The sequence below is a fragment of the Somniosus microcephalus genome, chromosome 2 (assembly GCF_052327205.1).
Source record: "Somniosus microcephalus isolate GS21.2 chromosome 2, FLI_Smic_1.0, whole genome shotgun sequence".
NCBI classification, from domain to species: domain Eukaryota; kingdom Metazoa; phylum Chordata; class Chondrichthyes; order Squaliformes; family Somniosidae; genus Somniosus; species Somniosus microcephalus.
The window spans coordinates 354,662,423-354,684,982 of record NC_140988.1 but is presented as its reverse complement, the minus strand read 5'-3'; the positions used below and the strand labels follow the sequence as shown (position 1 = coordinate 354,684,982).

At 44.6% G+C, this 22,560-nt stretch overlaps 1 protein-coding gene across 1 annotated transcript in view; it reads right to left on the bottom strand.

Moving 5' to 3' along the window:
- ctnna2 (catenin (cadherin-associated protein), alpha 2) overlaps positions 1-22,560 on the bottom strand; it is a 1,873,786-nt gene that overhangs the window by 1,790,966 nt on the left and 60,260 nt on the right. Inside the window, exon 2 of the mRNA XM_085975533.1 lies at positions 20,892-20,999. Coding sequence (XP_085831659.1) covers positions 20,892-20,993 — 102 coding nt within the window. The 5' untranslated portion in view covers positions 20,994-20,999. The remainder of the gene's footprint in view (positions 1-20,891; positions 21,000-22,560) is intronic.

Sequence of the window (22,560 nt, the reverse complement as noted above, 5' to 3'; positions counted from 1 at the left end):
TGCATCGTCTTTCTCCATAGTGAACACAGATGCAAAAAATTCATTTAAAACCCCGCCTACATCATCTGGCTCTACACACAGATTGCCACTTTGGTCCCTAATGGGCCCTACCCTTTCCCTGGTTATCCTCTTGCCCTTAATATACTTATAAAACATCTTAGGATTTTCCTTTATTTTGCTCGCCAGTGTTATTTCATGGCCCCTCCTCGCCCTCCTAATTTCTTTTTTAAGTATGCCCCTGCATTTTTTATACTCCTCTAGGGCTTCTTCCGTCTTTAGTCTTTTGTAACTGCCAAAAGCCCCCCTTTTATTTCTAATGCATTTTTGTATATCCCTTGTCATCCAAGGTTCCCTTTGCTTGTTGGTCCCACCCTTGACCTTTACAGGAACATGTTGGCGTTGTACTCTCTCTATTTCCCTTCTGAAAGTCTCCCACTGTTTTGATGCGGATTTTCCTATAAGTAGCTGCTCCCAGTCCAATTTGGCCAGATCCTGCCTTATCATATTAAAATCGGCCTTCCCCCAATTTAGAACCCTTATTTCCGGGCCGTCTTTGTCTTTTTCCATGACCACCTTAAATCTCACCGAATTGTGGTCACTGTCGCCAAAATGCTCTCCTACTGACACTTCCACCACTTGCCCGGCTACATTCCCCAGAATTAGGTCCAGTACCGCCCCCTCTCTTGTAGGACTTTCTACATGTTGGCTCAAAAAGCTCTCCTGGATGCACTTTAAGAATTCTGCACCCTCTAAGCCTTTCACACTCTGACTATCCCAATTTATATTGGGGAAGTTGAAATCCCCCACTATTATTACCCTATTATTTTTGCACTTTTCTGAGATTTGCCTACATATCTGTTCCTCTATCTCCCCCTGACTGTTTGGGGGCCTATAGTACACTCCCAGCAAAGTGCTTGCCCCCTTTTTGTTTTTAAGTTCTACCCATATGGCCTCATTAGAGGAACCCGCTAATATATCATCCCTCCTTACAGCAGTAATTGACTCCTTAATTAATATTGCAACACCCCCTCCCCTTTTACACCCCCCTCTGTCTCGCCTGAAGATTCTATACCCCGGAATATTGAGCTGCCAGTCCTGACCCTCCCTCAACCATGTCTCCGTGATAGCAACAATATCGTACTCCCATGTGTTCAACAACAACTTCAGTTCATCCGCCTTATTTGCAAGACTCCTTGCATTAAAATAAATGCCTTCCAGCCCTGCCATATTCTCTTTTGCCTTCACATATTTGCTTTGCCTTCCCAGCTGACTTGTTTTTCCCTCTGTATTTGGCTGTAAATCACCCCCTACTATAGCTCCACTCTGTACCCCATCCCCCTGCCAAGTTAGTTTAAACCCCCCCCAGCAGTGCTAGCAAACCTCCCCGCAAGGATATTGGTTCCCCTCTGGTTCAGGTGTAAACCGTCCGACTTGTACAAGTCCCACCTTTCCCAGAAGCAGACCCAGTGATCCAGGAAACTAAAGCCCTCCCCCCTGCACCATCCCTTTAGCCACGCATTCATCTGTTCTATCTTCCTATTCCTATACTTACTAGCACGTGGCACCGGGAGTAATCCAGAGATTACAACCCTTGAGGTCCTGCTCTTTAATCCTTCACCTAGCTCCCTAAATTCTTGCTGCAGGACCTCATCCCTCTTTTTACCTATGTCGTTGGTACCAATGTGGACCACGACCACTGGCTGTTCACCCTCCCCCTCCAGAATGCCCTGCAGCCGCTCAGTGACATCCTTGACCCTGGCACCAGGGAGGCAACAAACCATCCTGGATTCACGTCTACGGCCACAGAAACGCCTATCTGTTCCCCTTACTATAGAATCCCCTACCACTATTGCTCTCCCACTCTTTTTACCCCCTTCCTGGGCAGCAGGAGCACCGCCAGTGCCAGGAAGTTGGCCGCTGCTGCCTTCCCCTGGTGAGTCATCCCCCTCAACAGTATCCAAAGCGGTATACTTGTTTGAAAGGGGGATGTCCGCAGGGGTTCCCTGCACTACCTGCCTGCCTTTGTTGCTCCGCCTGATGGTCACCCCCTGTGCTGCCCTACCCTGAGGCGTGAACAACTCGCTAAACGTGCTATCCACGAGCCTCTCAGCATCGCGTATGCTCCAAAATTCATCCACCGCAGCTCGAGCGCTACGAATGCGGTCTACAAGTAGCTGCAGCTGGATGCATTTCCCGCACACATGGTCGCCAGGGACACTGGCAGCATCCCTGATTTCCCACATGTACTCCAAGGTCCCTCTGTTCCTCTACACTTCAGTATCCTTCCATTTATAGTGTACTAGCAGAAGTGCCCGGCGGGTGCCGAGGCTTTTGAGGGAATGTTGTTCTTGGAAAAGAGAGCGAGCGACTGGGGGGGAAAGGAGAGCGAGCGACTGGGGGGGAAGGGAGGGCGGGGGGGGGGGAAGGGAGGGCGGGGGGGAAAGGGAGGGCAGGGGGGGCAGGGAAGGGAGGGCAGGGAGGGCTGGGGGGGGGGGAAGGGAGGGCAGGGGGGGGAAGGGAGGGGAAGGGAGGGCAGGGGGGGGAAGGAGGGGAAGGGAGGGCAGGGGGGGGGAAGGGAGGGCAGGGGGGGGAAGGGGAGCAGGGCAGGGGGGGGAAGGGAGGGCAGGGGGGGGAAGGGAGGGCAGGGGGGGGAAGGGAGGGCAGGGGGGGGGAAGGGAGGGCAGGGGGGGAAAGGGAGGGCAGGGGGGGGAAGGGAGGGCAGGGGGGGGAAGGGAGGGCAGGGGGGGAAGGGAGGGCAGGGGGGGGGAAGGGAGGGCAGGGGGGGGGGGAAGGGAGGGCAGGGGGGGGGAAGGGAGGGCAGGGGGGGGGAAGGGAGGGCAGGGGGGGGGAAGGGAGGGCAGGGGGGGGGAAGGGAGGGCAGGGGGGGGAAGGGAGAGGCAGGGGGGGGGAAGGGGAGGGCAGGGGGGGGGAAGGGAGGGCAGGGGGGGGAAGGGAGGGAGGGCAGGGGGGGGAAGGGAGGGCAGGGGGGGGAAGGGAGGGCAGGGGGGGGAAGGGAGGGCAGGGGGGGAAGGGAGGGCAGGGGGGGGAAGGGAGGGCAGGGGGGGGGGGAAGGGGAGGGCAGGGGGGGGAAGGGAGGGCAGGGGGGGGGAAGGGAGGGCAGGGGGGGGAAGGGAGGGCAGGGGGGGGAAGGAGGGCAGGGGGGGGAAGGGAGGGGCAGGGGGGGAAGGGAGGGCAGGGGGGGAAGGGAGGGCAGGGGGGGAAGGGAGGGCAGGGGGGGGAAGGGAGGGCAGGGCGGGAAAGGGAGGGCAGGGGGGGAAAGGGAGGGCAGGGGGGGAAAGGGAGGGCAGGGGGGGAAAGGGAGGGCAGGGGGGGAAAGGGAGGGCAGGGGGGGAAAGGGAGGGCAGGGGGGGAAAGGGAGGGCAGGGGGGGGAAGGGAGGGCAGGGGGGGGAAGGGAGGGCAGGGGGGGGGAAGGGAGGGCAGGGGGGAAGGGAGGGCAGGGGGGGAAGGGGAGGGCAGGGGGGGAAGGGAGGGCAAGGGAGGGCAGGGGGGGAAAAGGGGAGGGAGGGCGGGGAGGGAGGGCGGGCCCCCCCCCCCCCCGAGGGTCCTGCGCCCCCCCCCCCCCCACCGAGGTGAAGACCGCCGATTGCGCGCGCAGCAGGAGCTGAGACGCGGCGTCTCTCTCTGGCTCGGCCGGCGGGCCCGGTTGCCAGGGTAACCGTGATGCTGACCAAGCCCCGCCCCCCGGCCGAGCCAGAGAGACGCCGCATCTCAGCTCCTGCTGCGCGCGCACCCTAGCGGCGCTGGGCTGAGGCTCGGCCCTCCAGCCTTCGAGTGGGGCCGGGAGGTGCCTAGCTCGGGCGTGGGTGCGGAGGAGACGCCGAGGCTTCTAGGCCTACCTGGAAAAACGGGGAAAGGTAGGAAAATTAATGAGATTAGATAAGTTAATTACTTTCTAAATCATTTTTTTTAAAAACAATGTGTTTTAAAAGCAACGTTTTTTTTAAAGACGGAGAAAGCGGGAAAAAGAAAGGAAAAGTTTGGAATCAAGATGGCGGCGACTCACCTCGGTTCAGAACGATAAAGCCCGGCCACACAGGCACCGATTGGCCCGGCGGCACATGCCAGCAACCCGGCGTACAGTTGGTCGAGCTCGAGGTCACTGTCGCTAATGAGCGGATAATGAGATGCTAATGAGCGGAACGTTGAAGGTTTTTGGGATACTGCGGGCGCGATTTTAGCCCGGCCGAAACGTAAATACGCTTAAAACCGTCTCGGAAGCGTAAGCTTTCTTTGGAGGTAACGCGCGCGTAGGTACGCCCTGTAACTTTCGAGCGCATAGCCCGCCAGACGCACAGGCGATGACAGACAGATAGACAGAAGTACCGATTTATATATATATATATTGAAGATAGATAGATAGATAGATTCCCTTGCTTTGTTAGCCCTCCCCAAATGCTTTACCTCACACTTCTCCAGATTGAATTCCATTTGCCATTTTTCTGCCCACCTGATCAGTTCATTGATATCTTCCTGCAGTCTGCAGCTTTCTTCCTCACCATCAACCATGGCCAATTTTTGAATATCTTGAAAACTTCAATCAAATCATCACTTAAACCTTCTAAGTTTCAGGGAATGCAACCCTAGTTTGTGTAATCTCACCTTGTAATTTAACCCTTGGAGTCCAGGTATCATTCTGGTAAATCTACACTGCACTCCCTCCAAGGCCAATATATCCATCCTAAGGTGTGGCGGCCAGAACTGCACACAGTACTCCAGAGTACTGGCCACAGTGCTCAAGGTGTGATTAGATCAGAGACTATAGAGTCAAAATGGTACAAGGAAGAAGACAGCATGCTCAACACTGCGTAGTTCAGTGTTCTATGAAGAGCATTGTTCAATAGACCCAAGAAGATTAAAAAGTGAAGGGTTTATGATAGTCTTTTTTTGAAGCAGCTATTAAATTCCCTTTTAAAAGTACTCTTGGACTTTGCTTCAAAATGGCAGAGAGTTCCAAATTCTACCTGTGAAGAAGTCTTTCAAGCCACCTTTTTTTGTAGTTGTCTTAAATTTGTGCCGCCTTGTTACCATTACACTGATTAGTGGAAACAACTAACATTACAGCCTCCATACCTTTAAAATGCAGATTCACCATGATGATGGCAGGGATAGGAAACTATAGCTATGAGGAAAGACTCGAGATACTGGGACGATTTCCAGAGCAGAGAATGCCAAGAGGACATTTATTAGAGGCTTTTAAAATTAACAGTTTTGATAGACTGAATAGGGAAAGGTAATTTCCTGTGATTAGGAAGTCAATAACAAGGGGTCAGCAATTAAAAATGATCAATAATATGAGAATGAGGAGCGTGTTTAGGAAAAATATAATTAGAGGGATTTTGGAGCATGGAATGCATTGCCAACAGAGTGGTTGAGGCAGAGACCACTGCAACTTTCAGAAAACAGGCTAAAATTTTAAAGCAGAGGAAGATAGGGGCCCCAGGAAGAAAGCACGACAGCAAGATTAGCTTTGGAACATTCAAGTAAAGAACTGGCAGACATATTGGGCCAAATGGCATCCTTTCTGCTGTAAACTTATATGGTTTTATTTAGCGAGTAACATGCATTGAGTAATAAGGTAGTCAAAAGGAAGCATGGGGCCAGTTTGGGACCAAACTTGTGGAGGCAGAGGCAGGGCTAAATGAGTACTTTGCATCTGTCTTCACTGCCAATGTCACAGTAAAAAAGGGCGTAGTAGAAAAATTTGACAGGATAAAAATAGATTGAGGAGGTACTTAAAAGGTTCACAGTCCTCAAAATAGAAAAGTCACCTAGTTTAAATGGGATGCATCCTATGTTGCTCAGGGAAGTAAGGGTGGAAATTGCAGAGGCTTGGCCACAATCCTCCTTAGATATGGGAGCGGTGCCAGAAGACCGAAGGATTGTAAATGTTACACCCCTGTTCAAGAAAAGGGAAAGGGATAAACCTGGCAACTATAGGCCAGTCAGTGGGGAAACTTTGAGACAGAACTGTCACTTGGAAAAATATGGGTTAATAAATGACAGCCAGTACAGATTTGTTAAAGGCAAATTGTGTTTGTCTAACTTGCTGATCATCTTCCAACATTCGATGGAATCTGGAACAGTACCCATGGATTGGAGGGTAGCTAATGTTACCCCACTATTCAAAAAAGGTGGTAAAGAGAAAATGGGGAATTACAGACCGGTAAGCCTGACATTGGTAGTGGGGAAAATGCTAGAGTCCATTATAAAAGATGTAATAGCAGAGCACTTGGAAAACAGTGACAGGATCGGACAAAGTCAACATGGATTTACAAAAAGTAAATCATGCTTGACTAATCTACCGGAATTTTGAGGATGTAACTGGTAAAATAGATAAAGGGAGAATCAGTGGATGTGGTGTATTTGGACTTTCAGAAGGCTTTTGATAAGGTCCCGCATAAGAGATTAGCGTGTAAAATTAAGGCACATGGGATTGGGGGCAAGGTACTGACTTGGATAGAGAACTGGTTGGCAGATAGAAAGCAAAGAGTTGGAATAAACAGGTCTTTTTCCGAGTGGCAGGCAGTGACTAGTGGGGTACCGCAGGGATCGGTCCTTGGACCCCAGCTATTTACAATATATATTAATGATCTGGACAAGGGAACTAGATGTAGTATCTCCAAATTTGCAGACGACACAAAGCTGGGTGGGCATGTGTGCTGTGAGGAGGATGCAGAGAGACTCCAGGATGATTTGGATAGGTTGGGTGATTGGGCAAAAGCATGGCAGATGTAATATAACGTGGATAAATGTGAGGTTATCCACTTTGGTGGCAAAAACAGGAAGGCAGATTATTATCTGAATGGCAATAGATTGTGAGAAGGGGAAGTGCAACGAGACCTGGGTGTTCTTGTGCACCAGTCGCTGAAGGTAAGCATGCAGGTGCAGCAGGCAGTTAAGAAGGCAAATGGTATGTTGGCCCTCGTAGCGAGAAGGTTTGAGTACAGGAACAAGGATGTCTTGCTGCAGTTGTACAGGGCCTTGGTGAGACCACATCTTGAGTATTGTGTGCAGTTTTGGTCGCCTTATCTGAGAAAGGATGTTCTTGCCATGGCAGGTTTCAGCGAAGGCTGATACCTGGGATGGCAGGAGTGACGTATGAGGAGAGATTGGGACAATTGGGCTTGTACTCGCTGGAGTTAAGAAGAATGAGAGGGGATCTTATTGAAACTTATAAAATTCTGACAGGACTAGACAGACTAGATGCAGGAAGGATGTTCCCAATGGTCGGGGAGTCCAGAACCAGGGGTCACAGTCTAAGGATAAGGGGTAGGCCATTTAGGACAGAGATGAGGAGGAATTTCTTCACCCAGAGAGTGGTGAACCTGTAGAATTTACTACCACAGAAGGCAGTAGAAGCCAATTCATTAAATATGTTTAAGAAGGAGTTGGATATATTTCTTAAGGCTAAAGGGATCAAGGGGTATGGGGAGAAAGCAGGGACCGGGTACTGAAATTGGATGATCAGCCATGATCGTATTGAATGGCAGAGCAGGCTCGAGGGGCCGAATGGCCTACTCCTGCTCCTATCTTCTATGTTTCTATGTTTACTTAGAGTTCTGTGACAAATTAATGGAGAGGGTTGATGAAGGTAGTGCGGTTGACGTGTATATGGACTTTCAAAAGGAGTTTGATAAAGTACCACATAATTGACTTGTTAGCAAAAAAGCCCGGAGATTAAAGGGGCAGTGGTAGCATGGATACGAAATTGGCTAAGAGACAGAAATCAGAATCTCGTGGTGAACGTTTTTTTTTTTTGAGACCCACTTCACCAGTCTATGTCCTCCTGAAGTCCACTACTACCTTGTTCACTATTTACTACTTTGCCAAGTTTTGTTCTCATTCACAAACTTCTAAATTGTACCCCTATACCAAAGTCCAGGTTATTTATATACACACACAAGAAAAGCAACGATTCCAATACGGATTCCTGGGGGACCCCACTGCATTCTTCTCTCCAGTTCACCACTACTCTCTGCCTCTTAATCCTGAGCTAATTACGGAAACTTTGTGATATCCGTCACCGACGGAACCGGCGTGTTGCCGATCTATGAAAACTGCCGGACATACAAAGTTAATGTTGAAGCATACGGGGGTTTTCATCTCCATATCGGACAACAAACACTGTTGCTTAGCAACAGCTTCTAACGAGTCGGCTGCAGCTGCAAGCGTCTCTAGCTGAAGCTGTTGCTATAGCTACAGACCTTGCAGTGGCTGACTGGGGAAAAAAAAGAACGAGATCTAAAAAAAACTTACAGAAAACGGCTCCTGATTTTTGCTGTTAGATCAAGTATTCCGGACATACAACCTCCGGATAAATCAAAGTTTCCTGTACATTACCACCGTTCCTTTAATACCACATGCATTTTAAATGTTCTAACATTAAAAAAAAAAATTGTATAGACTCCTACAATTACAAAGTGGATCATTACCCTCACCTGACCTGCACTGCTTGCAGCCAACCAGCCTCTCAATTGCACTGCATGTGGGCTCGCATCCAACTTCAGACTGTTCTATTCAAGTAGCATATACAGATCATAATGCATACATCGAGAATGAGTGGTGGAAATGCAGAATAAAAAAGGTAATTGCTTGAAGGACAGTGCCCAGTAAATTCTACTAGTTATACAACTTCACGGAACTATAGACAGCTGCACAAAGCAAGCACAACTGCTGTACTAATAATGTTATAAAATTTAAAAACCCAGCAACGTATACCGATATTTGATTTATCCCTACAATAACTTGTAATGGAAAATACCAACACTGTATTCTGAAATGTCTTATTTGAAAGACTGTTCTTTGCAGGCAAGCCAGTGTTTAGATTCCGTTGAAACAAATTCTGCACACAAAATCAGTGAGTAACCAAGTTGAGCATAACCTCAACTAGATCCACCCTCTAATAATGGCTTAAGTGACAGATTTTGAGCTTATTCAGAAATGTTTTTGTCAAGTAAAATACAGATTAAATACAAACTTAGACATGCAACAAAAGCCTAGATTTCCATTAATAAGAAGGAACTATTGCCCAGAGCATGCGCTCGCTAACTTGGAGTGGAGAAAAGAGCAGTATGTACTCGAGAATCACTTCTGCAATAATTAGAGAAGGAACTGCGGAAGAATAACCATTTTGTATTCAAGACAAAAGCAAGTTGTTCCACAATAGTTTGTCAAATAGATCAAATTTATTATTGCAATATGATTTTTAAATGGTTCTGGGGAATGAGGTGGGTCAAGTGGAGCAAATGTCAGTGGGTCAACATTTAGGGAACAGTAATCATAGTATCATAAGGTTTAGATTAGCTATGGAAAAAAAACAGGGAGCAATCTAGTGCAAAAATACTTAATTGGAGGAAGGCCAATTTCAGTGGGTTGAGAACGAATCTGGCCCGGATAAATTGGAATCAAAGATTGGCAGACAAAACTGTAATCGAACAGTGGGCTGCCTTTAAAGAGGAGATGGTTCGGGTACAGTCGCGGTACATTCCCACGAGGGGGAAAGGTATGGCAACTAAAGCCAGAGCTCCGTGGATCACGAAAGAGATAGCGAGCAAGATGAAGCAGAAAAAGCTCACGTATGATAGATGTTAGGTTGAGAATCAGGCTGAATATAGAAAGTTCAGAGGGGAAGTGAAAAAGAAAATAAGAGGGGCAAAGACAGAGTATGAGAATAGATTGTCAGCCAACATAAAAGCGAATTCAAAAGTCTGCTTTCGGCATATAAATAGTAAACAGGTAGTAAGAGGGGTGGGACCAAAAAGGAGACCTACGCATGGAGGCAGAGGGTATGCCGAGGTACTAAATGAGTACTCGGCATCTGTCTTTACCAAGGAAAATGCTGCCAAAGTCAGTGAAAGGAGGTAGAGGAGATACTGGAAGAGATAAAAATTGATAGAGGAGGTACTAGAAAGGATATCTGAACTTAAAGTCAAGTCACCAGGACTGGATGGGATGCATCCTGGACGCCGAGGGAGGTTCAGGAGGAAATTGCGGAGGTACTCGACATAATCTTCCAATCCTCCTTAGATACAGGGGTGGTGCCGGAGGACTGGAGAATTGCAAATGTTACACCCTTGTTCAAAAAAAGGTGCAAGGATCCAGGCTAATCAGTTTAACCTCGGTAGTGGGGAAGCCTTTGGAAATGATAATCAGGGACAAAGTTAACAGTCACTTGGACAAGTGTGGATTAATTTAGGACAGCCAGCACAGATATGTTAAAGGCAAATAGTGTTTAACTAACTTGATCGAGTTTTCTAATGAGGTAACAGAGAGGGTTGCCAGCAAAGTTGAATCCTATAGAATAAAAGGGACAGTGGCCGCATGAATACGAAATTAATTAACTGACAGGAAACAGTAGTGGTGAATGGTTGTTTATCGGACTGGAGGAAGGCGGTGTTCCCCAGGGGTCGGTACCAGGACCACTGCTTTTCTTGATATATATTAATGACTTGGACGTACAGGGCACAATTTCAAAATTTGCAGATGGCACAAAACTTGGAAGTATAGTGAACAGTGAGGAGGATAGTGATAGACTTCAAGAGGACATAGACAGGCTGGTGAAATGGGCAGATGAAATTTAACGCAGAAAAGTGTGAACCGATACATTTTGGTAGGAAGAACAAGGAGGCGCAATATAAATAAAAGGTGATGCGCTATCAACAATACCAAAGGCTATGAGATGGACTTAAATGAAGTAGGCTTTTATTGACTAAGAACTAGAGCATGCCTCTGCTAGTGAATCCATCCTAAGAGCTCCCGGGGGAAGGGTGGTGAGTCACCTTTATACCCGGGCTTAGGGGTGGAGCCAGGGGCTGAGACATGCCTGGACTTGTACAGGGTTAACAGTGGTTTACCAGACAGGCATGTACAGGTTAACAGTGGTTTACCACAAAAGGGTACATTCCGAAAGGGTGTGTATGAACAGAGAAACCTGGGGGTATTATATGTGCACACATCGTTGAAGGTGGCAGGACAGGGTGAGAAAGTGGTTAAAAAAGTTTACAGAATACTGGGCTTCATAAATAGAAGCATCGAGTAAAAAAGCAAGGAAGTTATGATGAACCTTTATGAAACACTGGTTCGGTCTCAACTGGAGTATTGTGTCCAATTCTGGCACCGCACTTTAGGAAGGATCTCAAGGCCTTAGAGAGGGTACAGAAAAGATTTACGAGAAGGATTCCAGGGATGAGGGATTTCAGTTACGTGGATAGACTGGAGAAGCTGGGGTTGTTCTCCTTAGAGCAGAGAAGGTTGAGAGGAGATTTGATAGAGGTATTCAAAATTATGAGGGGTCTAGACAGAGTAGATAGAGAGAAACTGTTCCCATTGGCAGAAGGGTCGAGAACCAGAGGACACAGATTCAAGGTCATTGGCAAAAGAACCATTGGCCCATTGTGCCAGTACTACTGGTAGCACTTCAACTGATCTGCTTACTCTAATCCATTCCTCTGCATCCTGTAGGACCTTAGAATTTCTTTAAAAATCTATTTAAAAAATAAATAAAAAGCCGAGTTTGTTGATCCATGGAAGCCAATAAATCTCCAATTATTAGCCATAAGTACCTTCTTATTGCTGAACTTTTCTTAGCAGAGATCACACAGATCATACCAGTTAGTTATTCAAGTATAGAAGTGACAATTAAGTTGAAATAACTCCAATCATTGTAACTGAAAGTTTAACAAAGTTTAGGTAACGGAACATTAAAAAAATTCTAATTCTATCTGTAGTTTTAACCAAGTTGAAGGCCATTTAAGCCATGAGCCTGGGACTGAGTCTATAAGCAACCAGTCAGCGCAGCGAGCTGCAGAGCCCCATATAACTAAATTCTTAAAAAGCTTTGTCTGTGAAAAATGCCACCAAGTTCAAATATGAACTAAATCAAATAGTTCTAGGCATGTCCAGTATTAGATGAATTAGAGATACTGAATTCGGCCTTCAAAAAAGGCAAATAAAAACAGATCTTCTCCCATAGAGAAAACCATCACATTGCCTCCAATTACAATTTTATTATGTCACAAAGCTAATTCTAGGAACACTTATGGTGTATTAAATGATTACAATTCAGTAATGGGAAACTTCACGTTGTTAAAACAAGTTTATTTTTAATTGATGTCAGCTGATTCAAAAGTATTTTTTAGCTAAGGATAACTGCCAACTTCGATTCTTTCTGAATCATCAATTGAATTTATACTGTAATGCTGTTGATGTCATAACAAAAATAGAAGTAAACTACCTGCAGCAGGAATCAAATCAGCTGATCCATATTAATGATATTGGGAGCTCTGTTATTTGAAATAGCAGCATTTCAAGTGGTGAATCAAATTAATATTATTCTGGAAGTCAATGAAGACAATAAAGTACAGTAATACAATAAAAGGGTCTGTAGTCATCACCACTGTACCATTTCTTAATCCTCTCAATCGTTTTTATTTCCACTCTCATTTTCCATTCATCGTATTGCTTCCTCTTTTACCTCACTGCCTCATCATTCCCTTCTTGCAGTATGTCAAGCATTGGTCATCGTGGGAGCAAAAGACAGGAATTGAAATCACTCAGCTGAAGTAGTTTTGAGCCTTTAACTTCTTCAAACATATTGAAGCCGTACTGGAAACAGGAATATTAATGCAACCTCAAAAATCTAACAAACACACACAAGAGGGAGACATTACAGCAGAGTCAGATCCTGCCCTCATCTAATGCTTACTGCAGTCATATTGCCCATTACTGTACTTGTACCATGATGAGATTGGGTCTGTCAATACTGAAAAGTACAAAGGGAGACGAACAATATACTGTAGTACATGGAATGTACAACACAGAAACAAGCCAGTCACCTTACCTACTCCTTGTGGTAGTGAGTACCACATTATAATCACTGGTTCTATCTTTGCCATACACCAGAAACAAAATTATGTTTTAAGAGTAGTTCATCTTTTGATTAGGTACTTTACAGCCTTCCGGCCTCAACACTGCGTTCAACGCTGCTCCCATTTTCTCGGATAGCAGGCGCTGGTAATGCTCCTGCTGTAACCATTTACACCCCATCTTGACCCATCTTTTGTTTCTTTACTTGTCGCATTACCACACCTTTTGCCTTGCACCATCATCCGTTTTGTCATTTCATCTCTCCTTCCCCTCTCACTGGCTTCCTGCTCACCTTGCTTACTCTCCTTCCCTCCAACCTTCTTCTCTCCAGTTCTGATGAAAGTATCCTTCCTGAGAACCATCGAGAACATTAATGGCCCAGAAATTCGTCGGCTATCCCTGCGGTACAAGCCCCCGACCTACACTTACATCTCGTGCTGACATTTGAAGACTGGACCTGCTTGGATTTCCGGTCTGTGGCCCAGTTCTGCTCCCGGCGCGCTGTGCGTGCATGATCCAGCGGCGTACTTAGTGCGATGAGCCGGCTGGGATCACGTGAGCACGGGGCAACCAATGGGAGTTTACAAAAGTCCATTCATGAGTTAGACATAAGACCTGTCAAACTCATGAAAAGTACGGGCGCCCAAAACACTACTTAAACTTTAAATAAAAGTTTAAAAAACATTCCAATAATTAAATTAACTATTAATAACTTTAAAAAACTAAATTTAAACAATTATTCAAATTGCTGCCAAAATTTTTTTTTCAAGAAATCGGGGCCAAAAATACACTTACCTTACTGTAAATTCTTTAAAAATAATAAACCTGTGGAAAAAAATTTCTAACTTTAATTATTAGACCACTTGCCTTATAAAACTAAGTCCTTACGTCTGCTTTTTACATTCGTAAAAAGTGGAGGCCTTCACGCACAGACAAACCTGTCAAAAAAAACGAAGTTCAACGCGTACGCGCTGCCTCAAACATCGCTAGGGAACCGCCTCTTAACCCCTTGGTTCAGAGGAGAGGAAATTCCGGTTTTCCGCGCATGCGCAGTGCATGCTGAAATCCGGCACTTCCAACGGGCCCACGCGTGAGTACCCCGTCCGTACTCACGCGTTGGGACCGGAATTACTGGGCCATTAACTCAGTTTCTCACTCCACAGATGCTGCCTGACCTGCTGAATATTTCCAGCATTTTCTGTTTTTATATTATATAAATTAAAATCCTTCCTTTTATCTAATAATATCTTCCCAAGCCTTTGTTATCATACTATCAATATTGAAATCCTGCTTGGTAATTTATACAGGAGAAAAAAACATTGGAAGAGTTGTTTGTAAAAATGACCTGAAAGCTGGCAATTATGGATTCCAAGACAAATCTAGTTCGGTGAAAAACATCTTTGAAAATGATCCACCTATCTGAATTTGTCACCACGATTGGTTTGGTCACCTGAAGGAGTGTTATTAAAGGTATTAGACATCATAGATCACTCAACTAAATTAAAGGCTGCTCAATTTCTGGCCTCACTTGTACAGTGTATAATGCTGGTATATTAGGAGAGAAGTCATCAAGCATTTCAGAGGGTGCAATGAAGGATAACTAAATTGATAACTTGTGTGCCTAATATCACAGTAGCTACGAGAAGGGCCTGCAGAAGCTGGGAATGTTTACACAGGAGAGGAGAAAACTCGGGGCTGATCATATAATGATGCAGCGCAGGAGGAGATGTTAGGGCAAATAAAAGCTTAGAGTCATACAGCACAGAAAGAGGCCCTTCGGCCCATCATGTCTGCGTCAGCCATCAAGCCCTACCTATTCTAATCCCATTTTCCAGCACTTGATCCGTAGCCTTGAATGCTATGGTGTTTCAAGTGCTCATCTAAATGCTTCTTGAATGTTGTGAGGGTTCCTGCCTCTACCACCCTTTCAGGCAGAAAGTTCCAGATTCCAACCACCCTCTGGGTGAAAAGATTTTTCCTCAAATCCCCTCTAAACCTCCTGCCCCTTATCTTGAACGTATGCCCCCTGGTTATTGACCCTTCTACTAAGGGGAAATGTTCCTGTCTATCTACCCTATCTATGCCCCTCATAATTTTGTGCCCCTCATAATTTTGTACACCTCAATCAGGTCCCCCCTCAGCCTTCTCTGCTCTAAGGAAAACAACCCCAGCCTGTCCAGTCTCTCTTCATAGCAGAAACTCTCCAGCCCAGGTAACATCCTGGTGAATCTCCTCTGCACCCTCTCCAATGCAATCACATCCTTCCTATAATGTGGCAACCAGAACTGCACACCGTATTCCAGCTGTGGCCTAACTAGAATTTTGTACAGCTCCATCATAACCTCTATATTCTATGCCTTGGCTAATGAAGGCAAGTATCCCATATGCCTTCTTAACCATCTTATCTACCTGTCCTGCTGCCTTCAGGGATCTATGTACATGCACACCAAGGTCCCTCCGATCCTCTGTCCTTCCTAGGGTCCTACCATTCATTGTGTACTCTCTTGCCTTGTTAGTCCTCCCAAAATGCATCACCTCACTCTTTTCAGGGTTAAATTCCATTTGCCACTGTTCTGCCTATCTGAACAACCCATCTATATTGTCCTGTAGCCTGAGGCTTCCCCCCTCGCTATTTACCACTCCACCAATTTTCGTGTCATCTGCGAACTTACTGATCATACCTCCTACATTCATATCTAAATCATTAATGTACATTACAAACAGCAAAGGACCCAGCACCGATCCCTGCGGTACACCACTGGACACAGGCTTCCAGTCACAAAAACAACCTTCAACCATCACCCTCTGCCTCCTGCCACTAAGCCAATTTTGGATCCAATGTGCCAAATTGCCCTGGATCCCATGGGCTCTTACCTTCTTGACCAGTCTCCTAAGCGGGACTTTGTCAAAAGCCTTACTGAAGTCCATGTAGACTTACATTAGCACTCAGTCTCCCAATGCCTCAAATTTAAAATTCTCATCTTTATGTTTAAATCTTTTCATGGCCTTGCCCCTCCCTATCACTGTAACCTGCTGCAGCCCTACAACCCTCCAAACTCTGCATTCCTCCAACTCTGATGGGTGGGTGACAGAATAAAGGCAGCAGAGTTTTGGATGAGCTAGATTTTATGAAGGGTGGAGGACGAAAGACCGGCCATGAGAGCATTGGAATAGATGAGTCTGGAGGTGACAAAGGCATGGATCAGAGTTTCAACAGCAGATGGGCAGAGGCAGAGGTGGGCGATCATTGTAATGGAGAAGAGATGTCAGCAACTCAGCTAAAGGTTAAATAAGACAATGGCCAGGGAGGGGAGCGCAACAGAATCAGTGGCAAGGTTATAGATCTTGTAGCAAGGGTCAAACACAATAGCTTTGGTCTTCCCATTGTTTAACTAGAGGAAAATGTGGCTCATCCAGGACTGAATGTCGTACAAGCAGTCTGACAAGAGGCAGTGGAGAGATTGAAAGAGGTGATGAAAAGGTAGAGCTGGATGTCGTCAGTGTACACATGGAAGCTGACTTCATGTCTTTGGATGATGGGCCGTAACTTGTGGTCCGTACGGGTGCATAAGAAGTGTGTTCGCGCCCATAGGGGCCGCGCAAGTTTCGGGTTTAGGCATGCAAAGCGCACGTGTTAAAACCCGGAACTTGTGATCTCTCAAGAATTTTCTTGACAGATCATCCACATCCCCGGAAAAAAGGCATCTGCAGGCAGAGAGTTGGACTATTTGTCAAACATAAGAACAGAAGAACTGGGAGCAGGAGTAGGCCACTCAACCCCTCGAGCCTGATCCGCCATTCAATGAGATCATGGTTGATCTGATCTTAGCCTCAACTCCACTTTTCTGCCTGTTCCCCATAACCCTCGGCTCCCCTGTAGTTCAAAAATCTGTCTATCACAGCCTTGAATATATTCAATGATTCAGCCTCCACAGCTCTCTGGGGGAGAGAATTCCAAAGATTCACAACCCTCTGAGAAGAAATTCTTCATCTCAGTCTTAAATGGGCGACCCCTTATTCGGAATCTATGCCCCCTAGTTCTAGATTCCCCCACGAGTGGAAACATTCCCTCAGCATCTACCTGGTCAAGCCCCCTCAGAATCTTATATGTTTCAATACGATCACCTCTCATTCTTCTAAACTCCAATGAGTATAGGCCCAACCTGCTCAACCTTTCCTCATAAGACAACCCTTTCATCCCAGGAATCAACCTCGTGAACCGGCTCTGAACTGCCTCCAATGCAAGTATATCCCTCCTTAAATAAGGGGACCAGAACTGTATGCAGTACTCCAGGTGTGGTCTCATCAACACCCTGTACAGTTGTGATAGGACTTCCCTACTTTTATACTCCATCCCCCTTGCAATAAAGGCCAATATTCCATTTGCCTTCCCAATTACTTGCTGTACCTGCATGCTAACTTTTTCTGTTTCATGTACGAGGGAACCCAGATCCGTATGTACCACAGCATTCTTAGTCTCTCTCTTTAAATAATATTTTGCTTTTCTATTCTTCCTACCAAAGTGGATAACTTCACATTTTCCCACATTATACTCCATCTGCCAAATTTTTGCCCACTCACTTAACCTATCTATATCCCTTTGCAGACTCTTCACGTCCTCCTCACAACTTGCTTTCCCACCTATCTTTGTATCATCAGTAAATTTGGCTACAGTACACTCAGTTCCTTCATCCAAGTCATTAATACGGATTGTAAATAGTTGAGGCCCCAGCACTGATCCCGGTGGCACCCCACTTGTTACAGTTTGCCAACCTGAAAATGACCCATTTATCCCAACTCTGTTTTTTGTTAGTTAACCAATCCTCTATCCATGCTAATAAATTACCCCCAACACCAGGAGTTCTTATCTTGTGCAGTAATCTTTTATGTGGCACCTTATCAAATGCCTTTTGGAAATCCAAATACACTACATCCACTGGTTCCCCTTTATCCACCCTGCCCTGTACATCCTCAAAGATCAAAGTCAAACACGGCTTCCCTTTCATAATAAAACCATGTTGACTCTGCTTATTGTATGATTTTCTAAATGCTCTGCTACTGCTCCCTTAATAAATGGACTCCAGCATTTTCCCAATGACAGATGTTAGGCTAACTGGCCTATAGTTTCCTGCTTTCTGTCTCCCTCCTTTCTTGAATAGGGGCATTACATTTGCGGTTTTCTAATCTGTTGGGACCTCTCCAGAATCTCGGGAATTTTAGAAGATTACAACCAATGTATCCACTATCTCTGCAGTCACTTCTTTTAAGACCCTAGGATGCAGGCCATCAGGTCCAAGGGACTGGTCAGCCTTTATTCCCATTAGTTTGCCTTGTACTTTTTCTCTAGTGCTGGCGATTGTTTTAAGTTCATCCCTCCCTTTTGCCCCTTGATTTTCCACTATTATTGGGATGCTTTTAGTGTCTTCTACCGTGAAGACAGATACAAAATATTTGTTCAAGGTCTCTGCCATTTCCTCATTTCCCATTATTAATTCCCCAGCCTCATCCTCTAAGGGATCAACGTTTACTTTAACTACTCCCTTCCTTTTTACATACTTGTAGAAACTCTTACTTTCTGTTTTTATATTTCTTGCTAGTTTACTCAATCTATTTTCTCCCTCTATTATTTTTTAGTCATCCTTTGCAAGTTTCTAAAAAAATGTCCCCAATCTTCTGGCCTACCACTAATCGTCACAACATTATATGTCTTTTCCTTCATTTTGATACCCTCCTTAACTTCCTTAGTTAGCCACGGAGCGTTCATCCTTCTCAGAGTCTTTCTTTCTCACTGGAATAAATCTTTGTTGAGAGTCATGAACTATCTCTTGAAAATTCTGCCACGGCTTTTCTACCGTCTTACCTTTTAATCTATTTTCCCAGTCCACTTTTGCCAACTCTGTCTTCATATCTTTGTAATTGTCTTTATTTAAGTTTCAGACACTAGTTTCAGACCCAAATTTTTCACTTCTGCCCAGCGAATGCCCATGAAATTCTTATGCCTGGTAAAAGCAGGCGTTAGGCCGGCTTTTACCAGCGTAAGAGTTTTAAAATCATCACTAATTTAATACATTTAAAAACTTGGTACGGTAAATTTATTTTTAACTCCTTTAAAACACGTAAATTAATTTTTCAAAAAATTAGTTTTGTTTTGCATATTTAATTAAATGTCATTTTAATTCATTTTAAATGCGATTTATTTTTATTGGAAGTGTAGATGTAGTTTTTGGGATATTCCCATTCAGACTTATGGGGTTTCCATAAGCATGAATGGGGACTACCTTCTGTCATTCATTGGGCCAGCCCACGTGATCCTAGGGGCACTTGTGATCCGCCTGCACCCCCGAGATACGTGGGCATCTGCCCGTGGGTACCCAGGAAGGCCCAGGACCGTGAGTCTCCATGGAGGCATTTCCCCGCGGGAAGCCTCTGACCGCAAATTGAGGGCCGATATTACGAAAGGGTAGCAGGTAGACCAAGGATAGATCATTGGGGAATTCCAGATGTAACTGTAGGTGCAGGAAGAGAAGCTATTGCTGGAGATGTTCTGGCTATGATCGAGTAGGATGAGAGGGTGGTGGTCTGGTGAATTGTGTCAAGTGAGGTCGTGGAGGAATAATGCACCACGGTCACAATTATTTTTAGTCATGTAGACAGTGGAATTCTGCTCAATCCTCAGAATTTCTCCCTTGGATAGTACTTTCTCCCAGTAAAAACGTACTCAAAAGTCTTTTTGTCAATCATTAGGCACAATGCCAGTAGCTATGAATTCTCACCAATCCACTCCGGATTATAGTATTAACAACACCACACTCGAGGTTGACTTAAGTTCCAAATTAACTAGCCAGATTTACTTACAGAAATTAAAGAGGTAGAGCACAAAGAACAGCACAAACCTATAAGACAGCAGTAAAGGGTAAAAAAAAATTAACATTTCACTGCTGTCAGATCAGATTGTATGTTGATCACTTACCAACATTTCGTAACACACATCAGCACTCGCTTTTGGTTTAGTTTTGCCCAGGACCACCCGAGTTCCCATGATTCTCTAGTTCAGTCTCTCTTTCTCTCGTCTCAAAGCACACCTACTTAAATGATCCATTAGCCTTTGAAGTACTTCAAATGCATATTGATGGTTCAATATTTCCTCTGACAGTCCCATTAACTGCTTGAATGATGCACAGATGGGTGTCTTCCACACCAAAACAACACCAACGACTTCATGGCTTAATTATCATGAAAATAATTTCCCAGAACCTAGACATAGTCTTGTAACCATCATAAAACCTTCATCAGCTTTAGCTTTACATTTATACAGGTAATATATTAATTTAAACCTACCATAGTTTTAACTAATACCATCCAATATCATGCGTTTTGAAATAGCATTATACTGTCAGAATGCTACGCACGATCACAGATAATTCCAGGAAAGGAATGGCTGTATGCAGTAAACTACAATATTTTAGCTTCAATCAGAAGTGTTTTTTCCATAAATATTGGGGGCGGAAATACAGAATTTCACTATCAACAGCTTTCTAACCTCCAACTTTCCCAGTAATATAGAACCCTGTGTATTCGGTTTGTGATGAAATATGCCATTCATCACTCATCAGTATTCTCTGCCTGTGACTGTGGTTTAGTTTCAGTTTCATTTCCCTTACCTCAGTTCCGTTTCCTCACCATTGTATTGTATTGTGTGTAGGGCTCCGCCCATACCTGGCCCCTATGTAAGCAGGCCCAGCCTGCCTCACATCCAGTACAGCAGACCTCTGGATGGAAGATACCTCTCCACTGTGTGTTACCTTCTAAGTTAATAAAAGCCTTGTTTTGTTCCGCTAACATTGAGTCTCGGATTTATTGAGGCACATCACGGTTCATAATGTTAATTTTGCTTACAATGTTATAAAAAGCAAAAGGATTTGCCAAACTTATTTTCATGGAGGCATTCATCTTTTGAGGTTTGCATCAGGGAAGTCATTACTGAAACCAATTCTGATTCTCTTACCTGTGTGACCAGTGGTTCCAGTAACCGTTCTACTGTCACAGTCCGTATTTCCAGGCTTTTGGGGTCCCATTTTAGCAGAATAGGCGAGGTTGCAGTTGTCATGTTTGACTGAAATAAGAAAATTGGCATTTTATAAAAATTATACAGTAAGGTTTTTTTTATTTTTATAAACTTACCATATTCAAAACTGCAGATCTGTGAAAGAATTATGTTTAATAACAGTTAGACTGGAAGGCAAACATCATGCCAGAACTTGATGTCAAATTGTCATGTGGTAACTACTGAATGCCAAAGAATTGAACCACCTCTTCCTTGAAATATTTGATAGAATTTAGTCCATATCACTATTCAACTCAGGGCAAGGTGCACCAAACAATTAAGTAATTTTTAAACTGGCAAAAGAACTTAACTTTTAGAAGAGATAGGCAAAATGGAAAAGGAGGCGGGGTAGCCCTGATAATAAAGGATGGGATAAAGACAGTAGAGAGAAAGGATCTTAGCTCCAAAAATCAAGAAGTAGAATCAGTTTGGGTGGAGCTAAGAAACAGCAAGGGGCAGAAAACATTGGTGGGAGTTGTTTATAGGCCCCCAAACAGTAGTTGTAATGTAGGGCAGAGTATCAATCAGGAAATTAGAGGTGCATGTAACAAGGGTAAGACAGTAATCATGGGGGACTTTAATCTACATATAGATTGGGAAAACCAAGTTTGCTGTAATAGTGTGGAGGACGAATTCATCGAATGTATGCAAGATAGTTTTCTAGATCAGTATGTTGAGGAACCAATTAGGGAACAGGTTATTTTAGATCTAGTATTGTGCAGTAAGAAAGGGTTAATTAATAACCTGTAGTAAAGGGGCCTTTATGGAAGAGTGACCATAATATGATAGAATTTTATATTGAGTTTGAAAGTGATTTAGTTAAATCCGAAACTAGGGTCTTGCATCTAAACAAAGCAAACTACGCAGGCATGAGGGGCAAGTTGGCTATGGTAGATTGGGAAACTACATTAAAAGGTATGACAGTGGGCGAGCAATGGCTAGCATTTAAAGAATTAATACATAATTTACAACAAATATACATTCCTTTAAGGCACAAAAACCCCACAGGAAAAGTGGTTCAACTGTGGCTAACAAAAGAAGTTAAAGATGGTATTAGATCAAAGGAAGAGGCTTATAATGTTGCCAAAGAGTAGTAAGCCTGAGGATTGGGAAGATTTTAGAATTCAGCAAAGGAGGACCAAGAAATTGATAAAGGGAAAATAGAATATGAGAGTAAACTAGTGAGAGACATAAAAACAGACTGTAAAAGCTTCTACAGGTATGTAAAAAGGAAAAGATTAGCAAAAGTAAATGTGGGTCCCTTACAGGCTGAGACAGGAGAAATTATAATGGAAATAAGGAAATGGCAGAGAAATTAAATATTTTGTGTCTGTATTCACAGAAGACGCAAAAAACTTCCCAGAAATAGTGAAGTTCCAAGAGTCTAGCGATAGTGAAAAAACAGTACTAGAGAAATTAATGGGATTGAAAGCTGATAAATCCCCTGGACCTGATGGCCTACATCCTAGGGTTTAGAAAGAGGTGGCTACAAAGATAGTGGATGCATTGGTTGTCATTTTCCAAAATTCCATAGATTCGAGAATGCTTTCCGCAGACTGGAAGGTAGCAA